This window comes from Periplaneta americana, chromosome 9 (genome assembly GCF_040183065.1).
Source record: "Periplaneta americana isolate PAMFEO1 chromosome 9, P.americana_PAMFEO1_priV1, whole genome shotgun sequence".
Lineage (NCBI taxonomy): Eukaryota > Metazoa > Arthropoda > Insecta > Blattodea > Blattidae > Periplaneta > Periplaneta americana.
In genome coordinates this window covers 129,674,822-129,701,118 of record NC_091125.1, presented here as the reverse complement: position 1 = coordinate 129,701,118, position 26,297 = coordinate 129,674,822, and the positions used below count along the sequence as shown (strand labels likewise).

At 35.8% G+C, this 26,297-nt stretch overlaps 1 protein-coding gene across 1 annotated transcript in view; it reads right to left on the bottom strand.

Annotated features, from left to right (window-relative positions):
* LOC138706508 (sodium/potassium-transporting ATPase subunit beta-2-like) overlaps positions 1 to 26,297 on the bottom strand; it is a 117,909-nt gene that overhangs the window by 11,599 nt on the left and 80,013 nt on the right. Inside the window, exons 2-4 of the mRNA XM_069835863.1 lie at positions 11,678 to 11,818; positions 8,927 to 9,046; positions 1,404 to 1,582 (exon numbers count right to left, since the gene is read on the bottom strand). Of these exons, the coding sequence (XP_069691964.1) occupies positions 1,404 to 1,582; positions 8,927 to 9,046; positions 11,678 to 11,818 (440 nt within the window). The remainder of the gene's footprint in view (positions 1 to 1,403; positions 1,583 to 8,926; positions 9,047 to 11,677; positions 11,819 to 26,297) is intronic.

Below are 26,297 nucleotides of genomic sequence, written 5' to 3'. Positions count from 1 at the left end.
TTGTTCTATTTACTTTTGTTGTTCTCCTGAAAAATAGCAATTTTGACAATGGTTGTTTTTGTAATAATGTGTTCAATTGTTTTGCTTTACATTTTAATTGTACAACAAGTTTGATTTAAAGAATACACAATGTAGCTCCACTGTAGATGCACACTTGTCTCGATGAATCTTGGAGTGTGTATTTTCAGCACTTCTTGTTTTTAAACCATTATTTTATATAATTCTGGATTCCAGTGCTGGAGAGATGGACAATTTTTATTTATGAACATCAAACAAAATACCGTACATTAGGAACAGCAAGAGATGATCTAAGATCTGTACAGATCTCCGCGTACAAAACTTAGGCACCCATATGCTGTATGGCTCCGTACAGACAAAATTTTCTTTTCCCCATACGATTAATTAAAAAAATTGTAGGTTCCCATATGATGTATGGCCCCATACAGCCTCCATGACAGGACTGGCTATAATTTCACAACAGTCTACAAAAGGGCTAAAATTCAGGATTGTAAGAAAATTATCCATTACCTAACTAAACTACACAAAAAAAAACTAGTTTACAGTGGATTCCTGCTCATTGTGTAACAAAGGAATGAAACAGCAGACTTTTGGTTAGAAAGAACATTGAAATTGTATCACTATCCAATAACGGACTTCCATTTTATTCCGCAAAACAACTTATCAAAAGTAAATTCAGATCTGTCTAAAAACAATAAAAATTCAGATGGAGCAAAAGATAAAACCTGGGAAATTTTTATTGATTAACCCTGAGATAATCGTCCAAGGGCTATGTGAATCTGCTGTTGTGATGTTCAGGTTGATAAGTCATGATTGTTTGGCAAGCCACTTGCGCAGAGTAGAAATTATCCACACATCTGCCTGTACATTGTGTGATGTAAACGAAGAGATGAACATGGACCTATCAGAAGATGCACAGCATTGCTACGAGAAGATGACATCGTATAAAAATGCTGAAGTCCAAGACTGAGAATGGCTTCATTATCAAGCGTCTAGGCACTGAACCAACAACAACAACAACTTCATGGCACCAACCTTATTTATTATTGGTTTACTCCAGTCTAAGAGCAAGTCAGTCGCAAATTTCAATTCTTGTATCCTCTATAAAATCGTAACAATGTTATGTACTGAAGCAATACTTACTTTTTTCGAATGTACTTTACAAAATACAGTGCATTATTATTTTCTGATGTACTGGTACGTTGTAATGAGATTTCATTGTCAAATTGGAGGATTACCACTCATTGTAGTATGAAAAGTACCAACTGATATTTTACTGTAAATAAACACACATGCACGCATTCGGCATATACACAGCATTTCACACTGATAGTAAGCACTTCTCGCAGTATGGACCAATGGACGATTAGTTCTTAGTGAATTACCTTATTCAGTTTGAGGAATATACAAGGTGCAGACCGTGGATAGCTATATTGTAACTCAGAAGAGCAGGTGCGCCATTCCTTGGGGTCCACGTAGCACACTTTGTCTCCTGGATAGTTGTCGTAATCACAATGTACAGTACTTTTTCCATCTCCAGGAATGATACCAGGGTTCTTGTACACTATCGAACAAAAGTTAATTCTATCTTAGTTAAAAACTTTACAACTGCATTTTATAACGATATGTACTTTCATTTACCTTTCTCCTACACTTTAAGTATACATAGAGTTATAGATTCTCATGAGTGTAAAACAGGACAAAAAATTGTAGAGGTCCTGTACTTTACTACTTTTTTAAATTAAAATGGCCACTTTAAGGTATACAATTGGCCTTATTGTTATTTTATGTGTAGGCTTATACTAAATAGTTACCTGTACAACAAAAGAAAATCATTAAATAACACACAAATCAACAGAATTACAGTAGGTACAGTACCTTTCAGTGCTAGTACTATATATATATATATATATATATATATATATATATATATATATATATGACAAAAAATGCAAAGCTATTTTTTTTACTAAATTTTACCTGTAATTAGAAAAACTAAACACACTAGAACAATACGAAATATAAAGGCACACAAAAACACATCCACATGAAATTCTCACATCCACTCAATTTCAGAACACATACACTTTTTGACTCCAAATTACACTACACAAACACACCCCCACAGGAAATGCAACCAAAAGGCACGAAGACCAGCAACAACTAGTTCTGAAGATAGCCCATAACAGGCTGAAACTAGTCATCAAGGTATTGTACCTAATATTTAACACGCGAAAGAAATACTGTATAATACATATTCCGAAGTGATATAGTGTTAAAAGTTGTGTAAACAAGATGTATAGAAAAACTCACCATATTTTTGCTGACATATGTCTGAAAAAATTCTGAGAATTCGCTACCCTCGGAAAAATAAATATATATGTTCACAATGTAGGATTTAAGGCTTTCCCAGCATCAGGTATGAAATAACTCTTCTTGGGTTCTCAGCCAAGTGAGTTGGATTGTTGCTTCTAAGTTTTCGAAGAAAGGAAGATATTCAATCCCTGAAGAAGATAGCAGAGCTAGTCACTGAAAGCTTGAAAGCAACAATTCAACTCACATGGCTGAGAACCTGAGCAGAATTACTCTATATATTCACAGTTTTCACCCATATTAACTTTCATATGAAAAAATTGAAATTTTGGCTGATATCAATTCTGGTACTAGAAAGATTAATCGAGTGACATGGATTCAAAACAGATGCCTAAAAAAATTCTAAGACCTTCACTATATGCGGAAGAATAATTTTGTATGTTCATGATGGTTTTCAGATTAAAAAATGAAATTATTACTGATAACAACTCTGACACTAAATGAGTTAATAATGAGTGGCATGGAGTCACGAATGCCTAATCCACAGTTTAAAAATCGAACTACTGTTTTACATCCGGAAATTCAGTCAAGGATTAATAATTATAAATCGCTAACTTGTTAAATTGTTTATAAAATTTCGAAGTACCAATACAGTATTAGATTCTACACAAATTATATCCAGAAATTATTTAAAATAAAAGTCATTTAAGTCTCTGAATCAAAGGTATGGACGAAACACTGAAGTTTTATTCACATTTGTATATTATAATTTATTGAAAATTAAATGATAAGACTTTTTCATAAAAAATATGGACATTTAAGAAATTTTCAAAAATAAATATCGATGGTAGTACACATTAAAAAAAAACGGACATTTGGTAATCCTGAGTATACACCTAGATGTGAAACTAAAGGAGGGAATACTGTATACTGTACATATACAAATTTTATGTAAGAACTTATATAGAATAACTTATTTATTAAGAAAACTTTAAAATTCAGCTGGTAAAAAGCAGATAACAACTATTTATTATGCGTTTTTCATTTCCATTTAGTTGGAAATATTTTTGGGTACAGTCCGTACGGTAAAGAACCATGAAGAGAATGTCAAACAGGGAATTATGCAGAACAGGCTTTAAGAAGGACAGAATTCTGATTCTCCCTTCTATTAACATATTAAGCACTATATTATTTACTGAAGAAAACCTGGATAAGCAGTGTATGCCTGTTCAGTGACTCGCAATCAGTCTTACAATCTGTAAATGATAACTACAATACCAACCCAATATCTGTAACGGTCAGACAGCTACTTGATAATTTCTCCAAGCATGCAAGTCTGTCCTGGGTTCAAGAATATGGAGGTGTCCTGGGAAACGAAAGAGTTGACGAATTGGCCAAGTCAGCTGCAAAATCAGACGGACAGCCTTTTTACAACCTGTACTCTCGCTTTTGTTAAAAATAAACTGAAAGATTATGTTGTTGAAGAGTGAGATCAGCACAACAGGTTCTTTAACTAGGGACTCATATTTTCTGACCATGCTTGACAGGTGAAAGTGTACCTAACTTTGTTTGACATAATTTCTGTCGCATCACGTATCTAACTTTGTTTTGACATAATATCTGTCGCATCACGTACTGTTATTGCAAATTATCTTGAACCTCCTGAGCGGGGACAGAGGGAAGGAAGCGCATAACGCGGGTGGAGCCAACTGAGTTGTTTGTGCATGCTCCGCAGCATAATCTCTTGTCAAGAAACATAGTACTATTTCCTTCACTGCGTACCAGTAGTGTTAACATGGAGCAGCAACCACAGGGTAGTAATTATAGTGAAATCACACCACCGCGGAGAAAAAGTAACGCTGTTATCCATAGCCGAGAAAGAGAAATTATTGCAAATATAATAAAATTAAGCATTGCGAGGAGGAAAAATTAAACAAATATTTGCTGGAACCTCTTGCTAAGGAATATGAGAGAGCGGCTAAATACTCTGGCAAAAGTATTAGTTCCGTGAAGAGAATTAAAAATAATATTGAATTACAACCGAATGAACCTCACACTACTCCGGGAAAGAATAGGTATGTAATGTTTAGAAATTATTGCTATAATAGTTATGTACAATAGTGTGTGTATTGAGAGCGACATAATGAATTACTGTTGCAAGTTATTATTTTCTTATAGTTCTACTAAACATATTATTTCATTTCAGAATTAGACTTGTGTAAAGTTGAAGTGGACGACTTCGATCAACATGTTATTCGGGATACAATTGAAGAATTCTATCATGTTCAGGAAGTAGTACCTACGATTAAGAAGATAATTCCGAATGGATGATGCCATTGACGAAATAATTAATTTTGGACCATTGTGTATAATTGTAAATTAATGTAAATTCAAATAATAAGCCTGTAAAATATTGTTATAAGAATATGTACATATTAGCTGAAGGTGTAAGTCATGCAGGCCTATATAATGTATAGAAGTAGCTGTAGTAACTCCGCCATTGCCGGTCCCCAGCCCAGATGAGAGAGGAGTGTACACACGATTATATTTAAATACTTACTCATTACAGGTTAATTAAAGCTTGCTACGAAACTATGTTCTCCTCTCAAAACCGGAGTATCGAGAGAAGATGATGTCTGTATTGAACCAAGTTCTTTTACAGTAGAGAGCCGTAAGGTAAAAGAACCAACGTTTTCTGAAAAGAGTCATGTTACCCGAGGGAGGGGCATCCTTGCCGTGTCATTACGTTGATGAGTACACGCCGTACCGAGCAGTTCCAAAGACAGACTTAGGGGATGTAAGGTTCAAGATAACTTGCAATAACAGTACCTAACTTACCTAACTTTGTTTTGACATAATTTATGTCGAGTCACGGTAAATTTGGAGAGTATCTTGCAAGATTCAAGAGACAGAGAGAAGGAAAGTGTAAGTGTGAAGAGGAAACCCGAACAGTGAGACATATTCCATTTGGATGTCCCAGATTCTGGCGACAGAGACATAAATTAAAGTCAAATATGAACTTTAGGGAGTACACATTCCCCAGCCCCTTACAGGCTCTATTCTATAATGAACAGTCATTTAAATACTTTCTAGCATATTGGTATATTAATTTACTTTATATAGAACTTGGTGGATAAAATCTGTGTACCGGTACATGTATATAGAATTTTAGTGCATCAAATCTGTGTACTGTAGAACTTCAATGGATCGATATAGTGTACATTGAACTTCAGTGGGTAAATTTAGTGTATATAGTAATTCAACATATCAGTTCAGTGTATATAGAAACTCAGAAGATTAATTCATTGTATATAGATAGAACTTTCGTGTTTCTATTCATCGTGTAGAGTACTTAAGTATTCCTAGATATTTCAATGGTTCTCTATAGTAGTTTTAATTATTCCATCTTGAATCTTGCATACACTACTTTTAACACATAAATATAAATGACTGGTTGATTGGCAAACTTACACGTGTTAAATTACATAAGCAACTGTGACTCACAGCTGTTTCGGTGCTCCTTCACACCATCCTCAGAGCCTACTAGATCTCGGCGTCATCTCGAACTTCGCTGCCTGTTGTGGGGGTGCGTTTGCGTGTTGAAAAGTGTTGAAAAGTGGGGTCAAATAGTGTGTCTTCTGAAATTGATCTGTGTGTTGAGAATTTGATTGGGGTGTATTTTAGTGTGTGTGTGTGTGTGTGTGTGTGTGTGTGTGTGTGTGTGTGTGTGTGTGTATTTCATATTGTTCTAGTATGTTGAGTTTTTGGTTTTTGGGTTTGGAAATCCTACAAATACAACCCAAAAACCAAAAACTCAACACACTAGAACAATATGAAATATATACACACACTAAAACACACCCCGGTCAAATTCTCAACACACAGATCAATTTCAGAACACACACACACACTATTTGATTCCACTTTTCAACACGCAAACGCACCCCCACAACAAGCAGCGAAGTTCGAGATGACGCCGAGATCTAGTAGGCTCTGAAGATGGTGTGAAGAAGCACCGAAACAGCTGTAAGCCACAGTTGCTTATGTAATTTAACACATGTAAGTTTGCCAATCAACCAATCATTTATATTTTAATTATTATTATGTTTTGTTTTTCTAAATTCGTATAGTCACATAGGTTTAGTTTAGTTCATTATCATGTATATACATGAAATTTGCTACAATGTCTTCAACTAAAACCCTAATACACCTTTGGGTGAAACAGAATTTCCCACATATAATAACTTCATTACAGGGTCAACCATAAGTAATGTCATTAATATAATAATAACTTCATTACAGGGTCAACCATAAGTAATGTCATTAATTTCAAAGAATTATTCTTAGAGATATTTAAAACAAAAAAGTTTAATACAATTTTGCTTACTTTTACTTCCTTTCCGAGATAAAAATTGTTTTATATGAAACATTTCATAACGTGTTTCAGAAAAGCCATTGCTTTAATTCCCAATATGCTCAGTCAATTTAAGAGAGCAGTGTATTATGACAATAAATGATTGAAAGAATTTTAGTTTTGTCCTTTAAAGGTACAGAAATTTGATCCGAACAAATGTACAAATGTAACTTTTTATTCTGCAAAGGAATTTTACACAAAAATTTCGCCTAATTTTGCATTTATAAAAGTAATATTTTATTCATATTTACACAATTTCGCAGTGAATTGTACCCTTCAGACCTAACAACCTCTTTATCAAGTTACTCCAATTTTGTTTTTTATCTGGCTATATGCAACCAACTGTTTCTGTTCAAACAGAATGGCCCAATAGCTTATGCTTCGAAATCCTAGAGCCAGGGCACTATTTTTTTTTAGAAATAAACCACTAGTGATGACAGCAATACTTCATGTTTTCTTAGATATGAATGGTTTTATTACACTTATACTGCAAATATAATATATTTATGTAGGCCAACAACATACACGTTCCGTCAATATATTTTATAATGTTACATTTCTAAAATAGCGTCACAAATGGTAATAACCTTACACTTTAAACAATAAACAATCAAATATATGCCCTAATCCCTGGGAAGTCGCATATATTTTCCTTATTTTTGTTTCAAACCCTCTTTTTTTTTTCCTACAACAAATCTGACAATCCTAGGCTAAGTGGTAGGCCTATACTGCAAAATCTTATGATGGAAACCTCTGTATTTAGTTGGTTAATTAAACAAGAGTTTAGATGGACGAATTCACTGAATTCTTTGCCATTTTTATATCTCTATCCCAATATATTTTAAATAATTGATAGTTTTCAAGGGCTACTGGTTGTTCATATTTGTGGTATGGCATACATAGGCCTACTCTTTTTCTGTAATGTGGTAAAACTGAAATTGAATCAAAGATAATAACTTAATAGAATGGAAGTGATATAATTGTGCAGATTGAAGAGGGCCATAGAATAAACTTACCAATAAGTAAAAAATATACACCTATTATACATTTTGTAATTAAGTGCATTGTTAATTAGAAAATTAGATTGGAAATCTGTATAGTTTGGCAACAGTGCATCTTTCGCTGTCACTCAGTCTCAATAGCAGCATTCCATTCCATAGTCACTGGAATAGCGTTGTCAGACTTCTCAACGGCAGGAAATAGAGATATGCGTTAATCTTTTTATGTAGTTTGCAAGGAAACCGTCCATTTTATTGAAAAACTGAAAAGGGATAAATCATTCCTTATCAGTTTCTCTAGTGATAAGAGTGAAATCAGAATTGTACAGATATTGCTTATCGAATAAAACAGTGTTAGCATTTAGGGGAAAAATTTTTTTTCTAAAAAAAAAGTATTCATTTGGGACTGATATCGTATTTATTAGAATTTTTAAATTAATTGATTAACTAGCGGACTTATTCGTGTTAATTATGTAAGTTTGTGCGGCTTACAGCTCTTTTGGTGCTTCACACACCATCGTCAGAGCCTACTAGATCTCGGTGTCATCTCGAACTTCTCTGCCTGTTCAACAATCAAACGCACCCACATAACAGGCAGTGATGGTGTGTGAAGCACCGAAACAGCTGTAAGCCGTACAAACTTACATAATTAACACGAGTAAGTCCGCTAGTTAATCAATTAATTATTTCGGAATATGTAGATAAGAACTTTCTTGTGTTAAATATTATTAACGTACCTTGTCAACATGTTTCGACCTATTTTATCTACATATTCCGAAGTGATACAGTGTTAAAAGTTGTGTAATCAAGATGTAGAATTAATTATATTCAAGTGTTAAAAGTAGTGTATGCAAGATTCAAAATATAATTTTTTGTTCTACTCTATCCAAGGAAGAAGCTGTTAAAATCTTCACAGTTATATTACTTCCACCATATTTAGAAACACACGCAAAATAAACTGAATGAATGAGTCAGTCTATGTACATTGGAAAGTAAAGGAGCCTCCCTTTGAAATTCTATAGATTCCCTCGTCTGCGACACTTAACAATCAAGTAAAGAGACAGGGCACTGCGTTCTTGCAAGGCTATACATCTGTTTTATACCATCTGAAAATTATAAGTATTAATGCAATATACCCTCTGTAAATTTTACGACTACAATATTGTTTAATAGTCATACATACCTGCCAGAAATTTGTCCAATTCATCTGTCCAGTACTTGTAGTTATTTTCATCATTTCCTCTGTACCAAATCAGAGTACTTTCAACATTACTTTCAGGCGGCATCGGACGGAATCCCAGCCCTAACAAAAAAATACAGGTTCGTAAATGTAGTAATGACACTAATAAAAATAATTTCAAATCTGCTTTACAGGGAGCATTACCTGAAAGACTAGATTTGCATAATATATTCGTTACTGTGTACGTTAACAGAAAACCACAATTCCAAGTCACACAGAGTTTGTGTGCACTCGATGCGGGTCTCTGGCGTTTCGTCAGCCCACGCGAGTTGTGTGGATATAAAGGGAAAAGTTGAGACGGTGTCGGGTGGAGTTGCCGGGTAGCTCAGTTGGCAAGAGCGCTGGTACGTTCAACCAGAGGTCCCGGGATCGATACCCGGCCCCGGAACAATTTTTCCCTTGAAATTATTCAAATCTGCTTTACAGGGAGCATTACCTGAAAGACTAGATTTGCACTAATAAAAATAGGTAGGCCTACTGTACTTTCTCATTATATGAGACATTAGGAAGCTAAGCTATTAACTCCAATGAGATCAGAACTGAAAAAGAATGTTAATATTAAAAATCGTCGGAAGTTTTGTTACAGAGCAGGTGATGCAATCTGGACGGTGTAGCAGAACCTAGGAAGTTGATTACATACTTGATAAATTTCGTTCTTAGAATGTATCCTAATCATGTAGCTCAAATATACAAAAAAGTTGAGTTAAGAATTCTAGAGAAGTTGTAATTATTTATGTAAGATTGGCAACGAACATATGAAAGAGGGAATCACAACATTTCAAAGATTGGCTAAAAAAGGGGGGGGGGGAGTGAGGTTATCTTACTCGTTGGAATTGCCACAAAAGCTAAATCTGAATACAGAACAGAAGATCGGATCAATGTTTGAGAAATCAAAACCTCTTAATTCCAATATAACTCTCGCAGAACACCAATCCAAAGATCAAGAGCCTTCCTGCACAAAAAGAAAACTGCACTGTGATCTTTAATACATAATCCCACTTCAGCACCAGAAAGAAGTATTCAATCTTGTTCACAGTGATAACTAGACTGAAATATCCAACAACACTACCACCAAGGTGAAAAACAAAATCAGGAAACTTCTCAGCAAACATAAATAAAATCTTTCTTCTGAATTCACAAATAATACTATGCTGTATCAGGGATACACAGTATATAGAATAAAATAGGCCTACCGAGTTTCGGGAATGAATCTACAGTTGTGTTGGTTTGAATGTTATATTTTTATTTCGGTACAGTATGGATCTATGTTAAGACAAGCAATTAATCAATGAAGAGCATGCAATTTACTTTCTCTTAATATTAAGTTACAGTTATACAAATTCCATTCCATTTTGAGCAAAGAGTACCATTTTCTTCATTCCACTTTGTCATTTTCTTCTGAAGTCTCATGTAAAAAATTTCATCAAATAAGTTATCTTCATCCAGATCAAATCCATCTACATTTTAAGAAAAATAATGGACTGTCTCTTCAAATTTTTCTCTTTCTAGAAGAAGTCTGCGATATAAGACGATTTCATAGATATTTTGTGAATGAATAACCCAAGCACTGGGATATCCAACAGGATTTTCATAAAATTCATGAGAGACACTAAGATTTCTGTTGAGAAATAAGAATCACTTTCTTAAAGATGCCCGAAAGTTGCTTAATTGATAGCGGAATTAATTTTATCTTCTTTATTGAAGTTTATTTTTTTATTAACTTCGATAACAAGGAAGACTTGGCTGCAGTTACGCCCTCATCTTCAGTTTTGATTATAGCATCATGGAAAAGTAGCGAAGTTGCATTAACGAAATTTATCACAGCAATATGCAAGGATCATTAAACTATATTAATAATAAAATTAACAATGAAAATCTGAGGATATCTGGGAAAATATTATTAAATCTGGGGACATTCTGAGGACGAATTTTGTCCAGGGGCAGAAAGCAAAATTTGGATACTGTCCATGGGAAATGGTGATGTCTGGTAACCTTACTATACAGGTTATTTCAAGAGTAACTCCTGACTGGTGTAATATTTTTATGGGACTCAAAGTTTTCTTCATGTAATGCTTGAAGAAATAAGTTTTAAGGAAAATACCAATAAACAATAAAAGGCATTTCTACAAAATGGGAATGAAGAAAGTAGTTAAACTGCACATCTTCTTTTAATGTTTCCTGCATATATGCTTTTAGAATTTTCAAACATTTATTCACATAAAACATTTTCTTAAACATATAATGTTCTATGATCTCATTTATTTGTAGACTAACAGTTAATTTGCAGCTTTACAAAACTCAAGCTTCGAAATTAAATACAAATAATAAAAGTGAGTTGTATCAATTAATTCATATTTTAGTAAATTGATCATCGTCATCGTCACCATCATCATCATCATCATCATCATCATCATCATCATCATCATCATCATCGTCGTCGTCATCATCATCTTTGGTGGCTAACAAGATTTTTACTGCTTCTAACTTAATCTTCGTCAATCATCTAGTAGTTCTATATATTATGCATACATTTCAAATATAGTCTTCCACATTGTCTTTTCCTGAAAATTACTTACATGATTACTTTGATTTTCCTTTTCATGGTGGTCTCATTACAAACCCAATGTATTAACTTTCTTTATTTAATTTACACAGTCCTCCTCCATGCAACTACACTGATTACAATTTTATTACCTGGATTGTTGCCGATGAGGGATTTATCTTGTTGCCATTTAGGAATTCTTAAATCTATTGTCTGGTAGAACACAGCAATCATGGCGATGAAGAAGCCGATCAGTCCTGAGTAGAACAGAACATAAAAGAGGAGGATCTTTGCTGAAAAAGAGAAGAAATCAGTGTTACAAGTGTGTTGTAATTCAACTTATATTGAATTGTGACAAACAGGAGAATATCATGTTAAACCGCTCTCTATAAAGTAGTAATTCTTTTAAAACATATTAAACCTTTCTTAATTACTAATCTTCATCTATCTTAAACCCCCTTTAAGAAATCCCCTCATGCCACCAGGTTATCTTTCGACATTTCTAGTTTTTCTCCTGGCAGTGGCTTAAGTGTAACCCACTTCTGAGGTTGGGGCACCTGGAAGGTGGAGTTACATTACCTCGATGATATAACAGGATGATCATGATTATGTGGCGTCTTCAATCTAAACTTAACCTAAATTCCAGACCACAGACGAACACAGAAATAACCGCCTTTAAGGAAAAATTCTGTGCTTTAACCGGGAATCGAACCCGGGACCTCATGAACTGTAATAAAAAATTTCTGATCATTAGACCATGAGGCTGATATCCGTAAGAAATGTTAGCCAAAGAATAATTAATAAATACGGTACTGAATACGCTTAGGTTCATTAATAATTATATTGTTTAATCATTAAATTTTAATGTAGAACAATAATTAGGCTGCAAATTTTTTTTCAGTGAAATAAATATTAATCTATTATTTTAAAATGTCAGAACGTGAATATATTTTATTTCAGAATTGTGTAATAGTAAACATACTTTTCTTTTTAATTACAGAAAACGTCATTATACAATGTTGTAAAATAAAATTGTGCTTAAAGCTATAAACAATGTGCTATAAAAGACACAAGAAACATGTATCAGTAGTTTATGTACAGATTGCAGTCCTACGACTGTCCTATGGCAATAAGGGAAATGTGTTAAACTTTACATAATGAAATCTGAATATCTTTTCCTTTTTAATTTTCGTAATTGGCGAGGTGGTGGAAGTTTTTTTAGAGATGGTATTAAACAGATCATTAGAATGGTTAACTAGTGAGCGATGGAGTCGGAGTCGTACATAGGAGCTGTGCAGGGTGGATTCAACAGTAGGCAAGTTCAATTCTCTGTGTAGGTTGTCATTGCAGTCGTACTAGGGTGCATTTTGGATGAGTTGAAAGACCTGATTCTGTATCGTCTGAATTCTTCTGATTAGAAAATGTGGTGCAGATCCCCATATGCCGGAGCAGGTATTATGGAGATCAATTGTATCATCATTGTTTTTTAATGGTGTCAACGGAGATTGTGCAAAATGTAATTCTTTTGTAACTAGAATACTAATTCTATATGAATATTCCTTTCCACTATCATAATTAATATCAAATATTCATATAATTATGTTAATTGGATTATGGAAAAGGTGTGGTATAGCCAAGGATAAGTTGATTGATTACATTGTTAAAAATAAATTATTACAAACAGGTTTACAATGTAATATTACATCTTCCTGTAACCAATGTCTAGGTTCTTTTTTTCTTTCTTCAATTCTCTCTATATTACCAATAACGTTCTTCCAGTCCTTTCTCTGCCAATGCTTTCTTTATGTCTTACAACCAGGTGTTTTGCAGTCTACCTCAGCCTCTTCTTCCTTCTGGAATCCAATCTAAAACTCTTCTTGGCAGCCTTCCATCATCCATTCGCTTTACATGTTCATACCATTCTGTCTATATTTTACGAAATCTAAAATTTAATTTTCTTTATTCATCTGTTGTCTGATCAACCCACACAACACAAAAAAAAAAAAAATATACACACACACACACACACACACAGTAGACGCACGCATGCACGCACACACACCGGTATATTGTATTTCTTTACAGTGACAGCTTGAAAACCATTATTATAAATTAACTTTTTATAATTACGAATATTAAGTCCAGATGTTTAAGATGGGCAGGGCATGTAGCACGTATGGGTGAATCCAAAAATGCATATAGAATGTTAGTTGGGAGGCCGAAGGGAAAAAGACCTTTGTGGGGACCGAGACGTAAATGGGAGGATAATATAAAAATGGATTTGAGGGAAGTGAGATATGATGGTAGAGACTGAATTAACCTTGCTCACGATAGGGACCAATTGTGGGCTTATGTGAGTGCGGCAATGAACCTCTGGGCTCTCTAAATCCATTTGTATTGTAGCCTATATATTATTAATTGTCATTATTGAGTGTAGGCGGTATAATCGCAACGACCGGGATATTATTATGGCGAACGTGCGCAAGGTACTACGTGAAACAAATTAAGCATATATGCATGTAGCGATGAGAGAAAGGCTGTTGTCTTGTATTAGAAAAGGAAATAAGTTGTAATGGTTGCATATATGAAATCGTGGACGTAGTTTATAGATTTAACACCAGAGTCGCGTTGAAACGATGTTCTAGATACCTGTACAGCAAACAGAATTCGAGGCCCGTAAAAATGTAATTCTTTAGAGCAAATATCAGTATGAAAGAATTGCAAGGAAAACGTCAAAATAGAAAATAATGATAATGAGCCAATGAAATAGTAATATAGGCCTAGTATACTGCTCGTCTTAGTGAAATACTTTCGTTAATTTCTCCCTCCCATCCATATATTATGTATAGGGATAAACAACAATCCAGTTTAGCATCCCTGTTTTATCTTATAACCTACTTTCAACATTTTTAAATATCGTCTTTTATAAATACAAACATACTATTAAACAAGATTACAAATTACAATATACGCATAGCTAGTTCATGTGCATTTGTGAAAAATTAATTACACACCTCTACTTTTTTTTTCTTGGGCACTTCACTTCCTATAGACGTTTTGGTCTTTCTGTGAACCAACACTAGACTCTATCACATGGCAGACTTCCTTGATACACGGTGCAGAATCACCGCAGAGACATTGCAGGGCACGTATAAGATAAGGAACAAACACCCAGTCCCGTGGAATTGAGATAAATCTCCGTCTATGCCGGGAATACAACTACAGATCGCTTGGTTGGAAAGTGCATGCGATATCCACTGAGCCATAGCGGTAGATACGTAACCTCTGCTTATGCAGCACGAGTATACTTGGTAATTTTTTTCTTGGCCATACGCCCCATCCCTTGTTTTCTTCCTTGAAATATATTTTACTCTCCTCTCTCTAACTCTCCGACTGTCATTTGATGATTTTTTTAATATGAAGGAAGAAGTAAAGAAATTGTTTTGCTTAACATTTTAACCAGTTTGATTTAAAGAATACACCATGTAGCACCATATGAAATATAAAATGAAAAAGTACGTGTCATTTACAAACTAGCGATCTCTAACTGGCTTTAACAGTTTCTTATTCATTTCGATTACTTTATTATACATTATGTGGTGATATTAATTTGAACACTGTAATACTCTTACCAGGCGCAGCCAAATCAGCTGTCAAGTGCTGCAAGGGACTAGTTTTCTGAGGCTCGACGACAGGTGAGAGGAGATCATATTTTATGCATCACTACACGTAGAGGCGGCGCACCGAACAGCAACAGCGTCGGTTTTCTGCTCTAAACATCCCGATTCAAACCCTAATAAGTTCGGTTGGAATTTTTAGAAGAAAAGACATTGGAATAGTTTTCCCTGCTATTATTCAAACCTTCCTCCATAAATTTTATAGGGGCAGAATATTTAGATTTACACAACATTTTTGTCGCGCGCTATAGCGATGTGGTCTAAGCCATCATGCCTGGACTCGTGTTACGGAATGAGCGCTGGTTCGAGTCCTCATGGAGAAGAAATTTCGGCCAATGTGTGGGACCGGTGCCCACCCAACATTGTGATGAATTTGGGGAGCTACGATAGGAACAGAAATCCGATTATGAAAGCCAAGTATAACGGCTGGGGGTATCATCATGGTAACTACACGATACCCCCTTACTGGTTGGATGATCGTTCACTTCTGCTGAAGCATGTGGATGAGGCCCGTAGCTAATTGGTCTGCCTTGGTCCTTCATGATCTGTCGCACTACGGACTTTTCGGATCAAATTCTGATAAATCTGAATGAAATTTGTGGCGAAAAAGAGTTTTCGGAAACTCCCATTTTGTCTGTCGTAATGCCAATATTTCCCAATAAGTCACACCGTGAAGAATTACAATACATATCTGCATTCTTCAGCATGCTAGCTGAGTACGGGTACCGGCGTAACTCAGGAGTAAAGAGCTGATTCCTTAATCCGAGCCTGCGTCGAGGCGTAGGTTCGAATCCTGTTTGAACTCATGGTTGGTTTTCTTTTCCAATATTTTCTTTAACTGTAAGATAAATGTCAGGTAACCCTCGATTTCATCTCGCTGTCACCAATTCCACCGACACTAGATAATCTTGCAGTTGTTAAAGCGTCATTAAATAGCCGATTAAAATAAAAAAAAAACTTTATATATACAATGGGTATAATTAACCTTCCTCAAGTTGAGGCTAATTTCTGAAGAATAATTTGGTTTAGTGGAGGGTGATTAGTTTCTGGAGGATAATTAGGTTAGTGTACAGTGAACAGTTTCCGAAAAATAATTTGGATTAGTGGAGGGTAATTAGCTTCTGGGGAATAATTAGGATTAATGGAAGTTAATTAGATTCTGGAGAATAATTTGGACTAGTGCAGATTATTAGTTTCTGGAGAATAATTTGGATTAGTGGTGATGATTAGTTTCTGGAGGATAATTAGGTTAGTGTACAGTGAACAGTTTCTGGAATATAATTTGGATTAGTTGATGGTAATTAGCTTCTGAAGAATATTAATAATTAAATTAATTATTATAAATCTGTAATGTTCTGAAGAAGCAATTTGGATTAGTGGAGGATAATTAGTTTCTGGAGGACAATTTGAATTAGTGGAATGTGAATAATTTCTTAAGAATAATTTGCGTAACCTAACAGTCGTGTCTTGAGATTTACTGTCTCAGACATTTCGGAATTATTATTTACAAATACAACATTAGGATCATGGCGTCAGCTTTTCAGGTTGTTAACCCGTGTTAGAATCCCGCAGGGTCCAAGTGAAATTTATAATGGACAAAGACGGTGTTTCGCGATAGGTGTTCGCTAATACTCTCATCCACCCATTGTTCCATTAATTGTCATCATGCGGTGCTATGTAGTTCGCCTCCCACCTGCACCGTGGACAACATCTACGGCGACAGAAAGAACTACATCATCGGCGCATCGGTTATAGATGGGGATACTTGAATGAGTGATGCAAAGTAGACCTACCAACCATTTCGTTTACTTATTATACATTATGCGATTATACTGATTTGAACATTGTAATACGCTTACTGGAAGCAGCCAAATCAGCTGTCAAGTGCTGCAGGGGACTAGTTTTCTGAGGCTCGACGACAGGTGAGAGAAAATCATATTTTATGCACGAAAACTTATGAAGGAGGTTCACCGTTACCCGAACGGTTAGAGTGTCTATTTTTCTCATCAATATCTACATTGAGGTGTTTTTTTATGTCAACTGAATTTAATTGAAATAGTTATTTAGACTGGCAAGTTTTGAAATGAAAGCCCTGTATGTATGCATTCCATAATTTGGTGGCATTGAAATAGTAAAAAATATACATTCTAAGAATATCAGTTGAGATATAACTCTTTAGTTTCGTCAATGCAAATAAAGCTTTTGATAAACATTATCAGTATGAGATTACTGGAACCCAAATAAAAATCTAATAACTTAACAAGAAACACTATTTTCAAATGAACTTGTCAGACCAAATATACAGGGTGAACCGTAAGTAATGATATTAATTTCAGGGGGTTATTCTTCGAGATATTTCAAATAAAAGAAGTTTATGTAAAGATTATTTTTTGATTCTACAGAATTATCTGTGATGGTTAACATTTGTTATTAATGGAGAAAAATTTGCTCCGGCGCCGAGGATCGAACCCAGGAGCCCCAGTTCTACGCACTGGGTGCTCTAACCACTGAGCTACGCCGAAGTTCAAACCACCGCAATATATAAGTTGAACATGGAGTAAGGCCACTCAGGGAAAAAGAACCAAAGGAGAAAGATTCGATCCGGTGCGGTGGGTTGAACTTCGGCGTAGCTCAGTGGTTAGAGCACCCAGTGCGTAGAACTGGGAGTACCGGGTTCGATTCTCGGCGCCGGAGTGAATTTTTCTCCATTAATAATAAAACAGTTCGACGCAATTTTGCTCGTTTTTGCTTCCTTTTTCGAGATAAAAATTGTTTTATATGAAACATTTCATAGCGTGTTTTGAGAAAGCCACTAATTTAATTCCCAATACGCTCAGTAAATTTGAGAGAGCGGAGTCTTATGATAATATATGATTAAAATAATTTTAATTTTGTCCTTTAAATGCGCATACATTTGATCCGAACAAATGTAACATTGTAAAATTTCTTTGAAAAACGAAAAGTTGCATTTGTTTGGATAAAATTTCTGCATATTTAAAGGACAAAACTAAAATTCTTTCAATAATTTATTATCACAATATACTACTCTCTTAAACCGACAGCATATTGGGAATTCAATCAATGGTTTTCTCAAAACACGCTATAAAATGTTTCATATAAAACAATTTTTATCTCGAAAAGGAAGCAAAGCGAGCAAAATTCCATTAAACGTTTTTGTTTGAAATATCTCGAAGAAAAACCCCCTGAAATTAATAACATTAGGTTACGGTTCACTCTCTATAGGCTAATATCACAGTATACTATATACAGTCACGAAGCTTGAGTTGTGAGGGTGCTAGAAACAATAGACTGTGCCGGTACTATTTAGCATTGTCTGTAATGAGGCGATATTAGCGATCCTAGCGGTGAGCAACTATCCATGGATGCATATTTACTACGTATTGAGCTTTGTGACTGTATATACTAGACTGTGCTAATATTGTGTCTTTCATTCATTCAATAAAAGCTATTAGCTGAGAACCACTGGCTGGTTATTGCAAAGCACTTACTACTTACTTACTTACTGGCTTTTAAGGAACCCGGAGGTTCATTGCCGCCCTCACATAAGCCCGCCATTGGTCCCTATCCTGAGCAAGATTAATCCAGTCTCTACCATCATATCCCACCTCCCTCAAATCCATTTTAATATTATCTTCCCACCTACGTCTCGGCCTCCCCAAAGGTCTTTTTCCCTCCGGCCTCCCAACTAACACTCTATATGCATTTCTGGATTCGCCCATACGTGCTACATGTCCTGCCCATCTCAAACGTCTGGATTTTATGTTCCTAATTATGTCAGGTGAAGAATACAATGCGTGCAGCTCTGCGTTGTGTAACTTTCTCCATTCTCCTGTAACTTCATCCCTCTTAGCCCCAAATATTTTCCTAAGAACCTTATTCTCAAACACCCTTAATCTCTGTTCCTCTCTCAAAGTGAGAGTCCAAGTTTCACAACCATACAGAACAACCGGTAATATAACTGTTTTATAAATTCTAACTTTCAGATTTTTTTGACAGAAGACTAGATGGCAAAAGCTTCTCAACCAAATAATAACAGGCATTTCCTATATTTATTCTGCGTTTAATTTCCTCCCGAGTGTCATTTATATTTGTTACTGTTGCTCCAAGATATTTGAATTTTTCCACCTCTTCGAAAGATAAATCTCCAATTTTGATAGTTCCATTTCGTACAATATTCTGGTCACGAGACATAATCATATACTTAGTCTTTTCGGGATTTACTTCCAACCCTATCGCTTTACTTGCTTCAACTAGAATTTCCGCGTTTTCCCTAATCGTTTGTGGATTTTCTCCTAACATATTCACGTCATCCGCATAGACAAGAAGCTGATGTAACCCGTTAAACTCCAAACCCTGTCTATTATCCTGAACTTTCCTAATGGCATATTCTAGAGCGAAGTTAAAAAGTAAAGGTGATAGTGCATCTCCCTGCAAAGTACCTAGCTTAAGTAAATCAGAATTACAGCCACCTCATTCATACACAGCAGCACACAACTTCATCTCTGTTTCGGCTTCAGGGATGCTGAGATTCTGTAAATGCGTCAAAATCGCAATCGATTTTTTCCTGCAGCATCGCAATACTTGGTACAGAGAGAGAGTAAAAGTAGCGCCGACTCCGTAAGAAGCGCTAGTGCGGGGTATGGATCCCCGGCCCGCTGGATGCGAGCGCCGCATCGGGTCGATAAGGCCTGACGTCAAGGCTGCTGGGAGCGGCAGGACCGCGGCCCAGCGTATTGATCTGGCTCGCGCCGCGCCGCTCCGCGCGGGGGCGGAGGCGGGGTCTGCCACTGACCTAGATTAACAAGCGGGCAGGTCCTGAAGGACCCTGCAAGGATGTGCCAATGAATCCACTCTCACCTGATGCGGTTCGAGACTCTCGAACAAGATTTTTATGCAACCCACTGTTGGTTGTTTCAATTAACGACAATGACCTGCAGGGGATGTTAATAGTGGCGTTACTAATGGACCCCGCTTCATGGCAGGAAAGTGAACATTACCTCCCTAACGCTGGAACAGACTGTGCGACCCTGGTCCCCCGTTCGTCCTGTGTTATTCTTCGAGGTTGGAAAAGTTATTTTCTGGAAATATTCTATATGAAGGGTTTTTTGAAAAAAAGAACTATAGTTCAAAAAATGCAAATTTGAGATATTAAGCATATGGTGCTTGTCTATGCGGATGACGTGACTATGTTAGGAGAAAATCCACAAACTATTAGGGAAAACACGGGAATTTTACTTGAAGCAAATAAAGAGATAGGTTTGGAAGTAAATCCCGAAAAGACAAAGTATATGATTATGTCTCGTGGCCAGAATATTGTACGAAATGGAAATATAAAAACTGGAAATTTATCCTTTGAAGAGGTGGAAAGATTCAAATATCTTGGAGCAACAGACACTCGGGAGGAAATTAAACAAGAATAAATTTGGGAAATGCCTGTTATTATTCGGTTGAGAAGCTTTTATCATCCAGTCTGCTCTCAAAAAAAGGTAAAAGTAAAATTTATAAAACAACTCATGTATGGTTGTGACACTTGGACTCTAACTTTGAGAGAGGGAGAGATGTTAAGAGTGCCTGAGAATAAGAGGCTTAGGAAAATATTTGGGGTTAAGAGAGATGAAGTTACAGGAAAATGGAGAAAGTTACACAACGCAGAACTGCACATATTGTATTCTTCACCTGACAATTAGGAACGTTAAATCCAGACATTTGAAATGGGCAGGGCATGTAGCACATATGGGCGAATAAAGAAATGCATATAGAGTGTTAGTTGGAAGGCCAGAGGGAAAAAGACCTTTGGGGGAGGCCGAGACGTAGATGGGATGATAATATTAAAATGGATTTGAGGGAGGTGGCATATGATGGTAGGGACTAGATTAATTTTGCTCAGGGTAGGGACCGATGGCGGGCTTATGTGAGGGCACCAATGAACCTCCAGGTTCCTTAAAGACCGTAAGTAAGTTAGTAAGTAAGTAAGTAAGTAAGCATATGGTGAACGCATTGTAGCGGCCATCTACTGAATTAGTTGTTAGTGGAAAAAACACCATAGTCCTAGTTTTCATAAAACAACCATAGTCCAAAGGCTTTTTCTGTGAAAACAGTCATTGTCCAGTCAGGACGATGGTAGCATTTACAAATATCCCATTCATATCTTCTTGAAACATTTATCCATACAATTTTAAACTGTCTGAAAGGCCCGGGGTTCGATCCCAGGTGGTGACAGGATTTTTTCTCGTTGCCAAACTTTCAGAACGGCCCCGAGGTTCACTCAGCCTCCTATAAAATTGAGTACCGGGTCTTTCCCGGGGGTAAAAGGCGGTCAGAGCGTGGTGCCGACCACACCACCTCATTCTAGTGCCGAGGTCATGGAAAGCTTGGGGCTCTACCTCCATGCCCCCCAAGTGCCTTCATGGCATGTTACGGGGATACCTTTACCTTTTTTTTTAGTAGATTGACAGTACTGCTTCTTACGTAAGCGGAAAAAGCCACCTCAGAGAAAAATACATTGGCACGTGAATTGTTGTATTAATTATGGTGTCATCTTTAGGTGCAGAAGTAATCCCATGGTAGAAACGTAGGCAACGAAAGGAGAAGAAACAGGATATAATAAAGAAAAAAAAAACATAAAAAAGGCACGCTTCAGCCACAACAGAGTATTTTTTCTTAAAACAACCATTGTCCACAGTTACCTGCATTTATACATGTATTTCTATGAGGCAATTTAAGTTACAAATGTAGACTACTTCAGTTTTCCCCAATTTCTACAACACTTTAAGAAATGGCATGATGAATTTCATACTTGAAATGTCAATAACAATCATGCCAGATAGTTGTTTTGTTTCTCCTGAAAATTTATGTTTTTGGACTACGGTTGTTTTTTCAAAAAACCCTTCATATGTTCCTGATTACGTGAACCTATCAATTTCTAAATAACAGTTTGACACGTGAACTGTGAGCTGTAATTCTGACACTAATATGCCGTCTAGGAAAAAAGTTCTACGAAACTGTATGACGTAACATACTCAAAGGCAAGAACTTGATTACAGGGAAAAAACATCAACTGGTGTCTCAATCGGTACCACAAGTTTTATTTGAAATACGAAATGTTTTTATTGTCCGTAGGCACATTATTTTAAAATAAAATATCTTAAGATCTAGAAAATGTAAATGGATTCTTGGTCAGACGGATACTTCAATTAAACAAACTGTCAAATAAAAATATTCTTAGGCTATAATCATAACCATAATCTTGTACACTTGCGAAAAGCATTTAAAATATGCGAGTCTGTCACAGTTATTATATCACGCAAGTGGCTTAAATTGACCATTATTTGTCAACGAGGTGTTTATGACACGAACGCGTAGCGTGAGAGTCAATTTCTCACGAATACATACTGGACTTTTAGACACGCGTAACATAGCCTACGTTTTATTTTATCCTACTAATTTATTGTTTGAGATGGGCAGGACATGTAGTACGTATGCGAGAATCCAGAAATGCATATAGAGTGTTAGTTGGGACGCCGGGGGAAAAAAGACTTTCGGAGAGACCGAGATATAGATGGGAGGATAATATTAGAGGCATAAATATGTATAATAAAATTCCAAGCTCCATAATAAGTAGTAAACAAAAGAAGTTTAAAAGCATGGTCAACAGGTTGCTGCTGCATCATATGCCATATACTGTAGAGGAATTTATGTTTTTAGACCTTGCAGAAAGTGCCTACTAATGTGTAATTGTATCATGTCAGCAGATGTCCTGCAATAACAAAGCTACAAATTCATAAATATGTCCATAGTATAATCAGAAACTAGATTAAGACTTAGAAATAAGATTGACGAAGCCATGATTTGTAAAGATCTTTATGGTGAATAAATTACTATTACTATTAAAATGGATTTGAGGAAGGTGGGATGTGATGGTAGATACTGGATTAATCTTGCTCAGGATAGGGAGCGATGACGGGCTTATGTGAGGGCGGCAATGAACCTTCGGGTTTTCTAAAAGCCAGAAGTAAGTACTAATTTATTGTAACTATTTTCATTTTTTATAGATGATATTAGTTAGTCATAATGAATGCAATATACAATTTAGAAAAAAAACCACATGTCGAATTTTTTCGCTTATCGGTTTTTTTTTTTCACTGGTATGTACTCTAATTACGTCTACACATCATTTTGTGCGAAAAAGGCGTCCAACTTGTACTATTTGCCATAAATGCTGTCCAATAATAATTGCGGAAAAGGATCGGAGTGAAACCAAATATTGCGATACATCGTTATTACGAACTTATAGGACTACTGTTACTTGGTATAATAACTCAATTTTTTTTTTGGATAGTCTAAGCGTCAAAAGTCTCTTAAGAGCTTAAGCGTCTAAGTCTAAGCGTCAAAAGTCTCTTAAGAGCTTAAGGGCCGTATTCATAGATATTCTTAGTGCGGGCTTCCGGTGGATGATCAGCGAACTAACGTTGTTTGTATTCATAAACCAGTGTTAGCGATATGTTTGCCCTGTTATGGACATAAATAGATAGATAAATAAATAAATAGATAAATAAATATGATATGAATCCCGTACAAGTAACCAGTCGATAGCCGGGGCTAGTTTAGCACGCTCGTAGCGCGGGCTAGCGAAATGTCTATGAATAGCACCCTAAGCGTCTAAGTCTAAGCGTCAAAAGCCTCTTAAGAGCTTAAGCGTCTATGTCTAAGCGTCAAAAGCCTCTTAAGACCTATAGGGTGCTATTCATAGACATTTCGCTAGCCCGCGCTACGAGCGATCTAAACAGGATTCATATCATATAATATCGCTAACACTGGTTTATGAATACGAAAAACGTTAGTTCGCTGATCATCCACCGAAAGCCCGCGCTAAGAATGTCTATGAATAGGGCCCTAAGCGTCTAAGTCTAAGCGTCAAAAGCCTCTTAAGCGCTTAAGCGTCTAAGTCTAAGCGTCAAAAGCCTCTTAAGAGCTTAAGCGTCTAAATCTAAGCGTCAAAAGCCTCTTAAGAGCTTCGCCACTGGTATGATGTATAAATTCCTTTGTTGTTAAGTTACCCATCAGATATAAATTAAATGTTCGTTTCTAATCAACAAATTATTTCACAAGGTGAAATAATGGTAGACCAACTTAAGATATGGTCCTGGCACTTTCTAATCGGTTATATAGACCTAATTAAGATATTTTTGGAAATAAACCTATCCTGTTCAACATCTACTTGGAGGATTTAGTGAAAAACTGCTTCCGGTACATGAAGGGGTGATAATAGGGGGAAGAAGAATAAAGTGCGTAAAATTGACCGATGATATGGCGTTGCTGGAGACGATTCTAAGGGATATGCTACTGGAGCTAAATGACAGCTGTGAGATGAAGATAAATGCAACAGGACGAAGACCATGGTTGTCGAAGGAAAAAATTTAGAAAGTAAACGTGTGAATTCTAAATGAGGAAGTATAGCAAGCGGACAGCTCAAAATAAATAAATAAATAAATAAATAAATAAATAAATAAATAAATAAATAAATAAATAAATAAATAAATAAATAAATAAATAAATAAATATATACACATACATACATACATACATACATATGCCATTAAAGAATTAGGTTAAGCAAACGTTAGCTAAGTATATGCACTTACTCGGAATGGCCCACCGAGTAAGCTTCCAGGACCACCCCTACTAGGTGGCCTTTGCCCTTCATGGGGCATTTTGGCTCATTCATTCATTCATTCATTCATTCATTCATTCATTCATTCATTCATTCATTCATTCATTCATTCATTCATTCATTCATTCACTGACTATAAGCAGTAACATAAGCTGCTGCCAAGAAGTCAAAAGAAGGATAGCAATGGCAAAGGAAGCTTTTAATAGGAAAAGAAGCATATTCTGAGGATCTCTGGAAAAATAACTAAAGAAGAGATTAGTGAAGTGCTTTGTGTGGAGTGTGGCATTGTATGGGGCAGAAACATAGGCATTACGACGAAGTGAAGAGAAGCGAATGGACGCATTTGAAATACTAACATCCATTTACCAATAGTATACGAGAACAGGTCGTCACACATAATTTGAAACTATGGTTAAATAATGTTAATGTTCTCAAAGATATTTCTATTTCAATCAACGTATTGAGTCTGATAGTACTTCATTGCCAGGTGATTAAGAGGTGAATTTCACATTCGTTCTCTTATTCAGTCTCGTCTCAAGATCGCCTCCCAGACTCTGGTATTGCTTTCTGGTCTCTGTCTGTGAGTATGCCAATAACAACTTCTGATCCGGTGATCCGATTTTTATTGAACTTGATGAGGCAAATCATGTAATTGGAGACCAATTTCGACGCCATGTTTTACAATTCTGTATCTGTAAACAGCCAAAACATTCGAGAAGAGTGAACTAATAATACTAATCATTATAAAACACAGACAATACGGTATGGAAATAAAACATGAAACTAACCTTCTAATTTACGGAAAATTTCCTAGAGAAACGTAACATAATTTTGTGAATATTACTCGAAAGATTTATAAATTATTATTATTATTATTATTATTATTATTATTATTATTATTATTAAATGTAGCTATTTGTATGAAGTGTATGATGCAAAAATTAAGTGTGAAAAATAAAATAAAATTTTCCTTTCTACTATTGCTTCAATAACTTTTCTGTTTATGATTAACGAAGACAAGTCAGATGCGTCACACTTTACATGTTAACTTGTAAGTCACGACTGAACTAGTTAAGTCTCTACTATGAACTGTGTGTTGTTGAGAAATTCCCCGCCCTCCCTTGAAATATCAATCCAATATGATAAACAAGGTCGAAGACAGAATGTTTATGTTTGGTTTACAGGTGTAGCTGATGAGAAGTGAAGTATCACGGAGATCCGTGTCCAACAAGTGTACTCGAACAGCCTGACGGAAATGTTACTTAAACAATTAAGGTTTTGTGATATCTTTGGAGACTTCTTCTATGCCTTACAGCCTAGATCATAGTATAACTACAAATTTTACCTCTTCAGGATCATATAGAAGATAACAGAAACAGATGCTTCGAATGGACACAACGAATT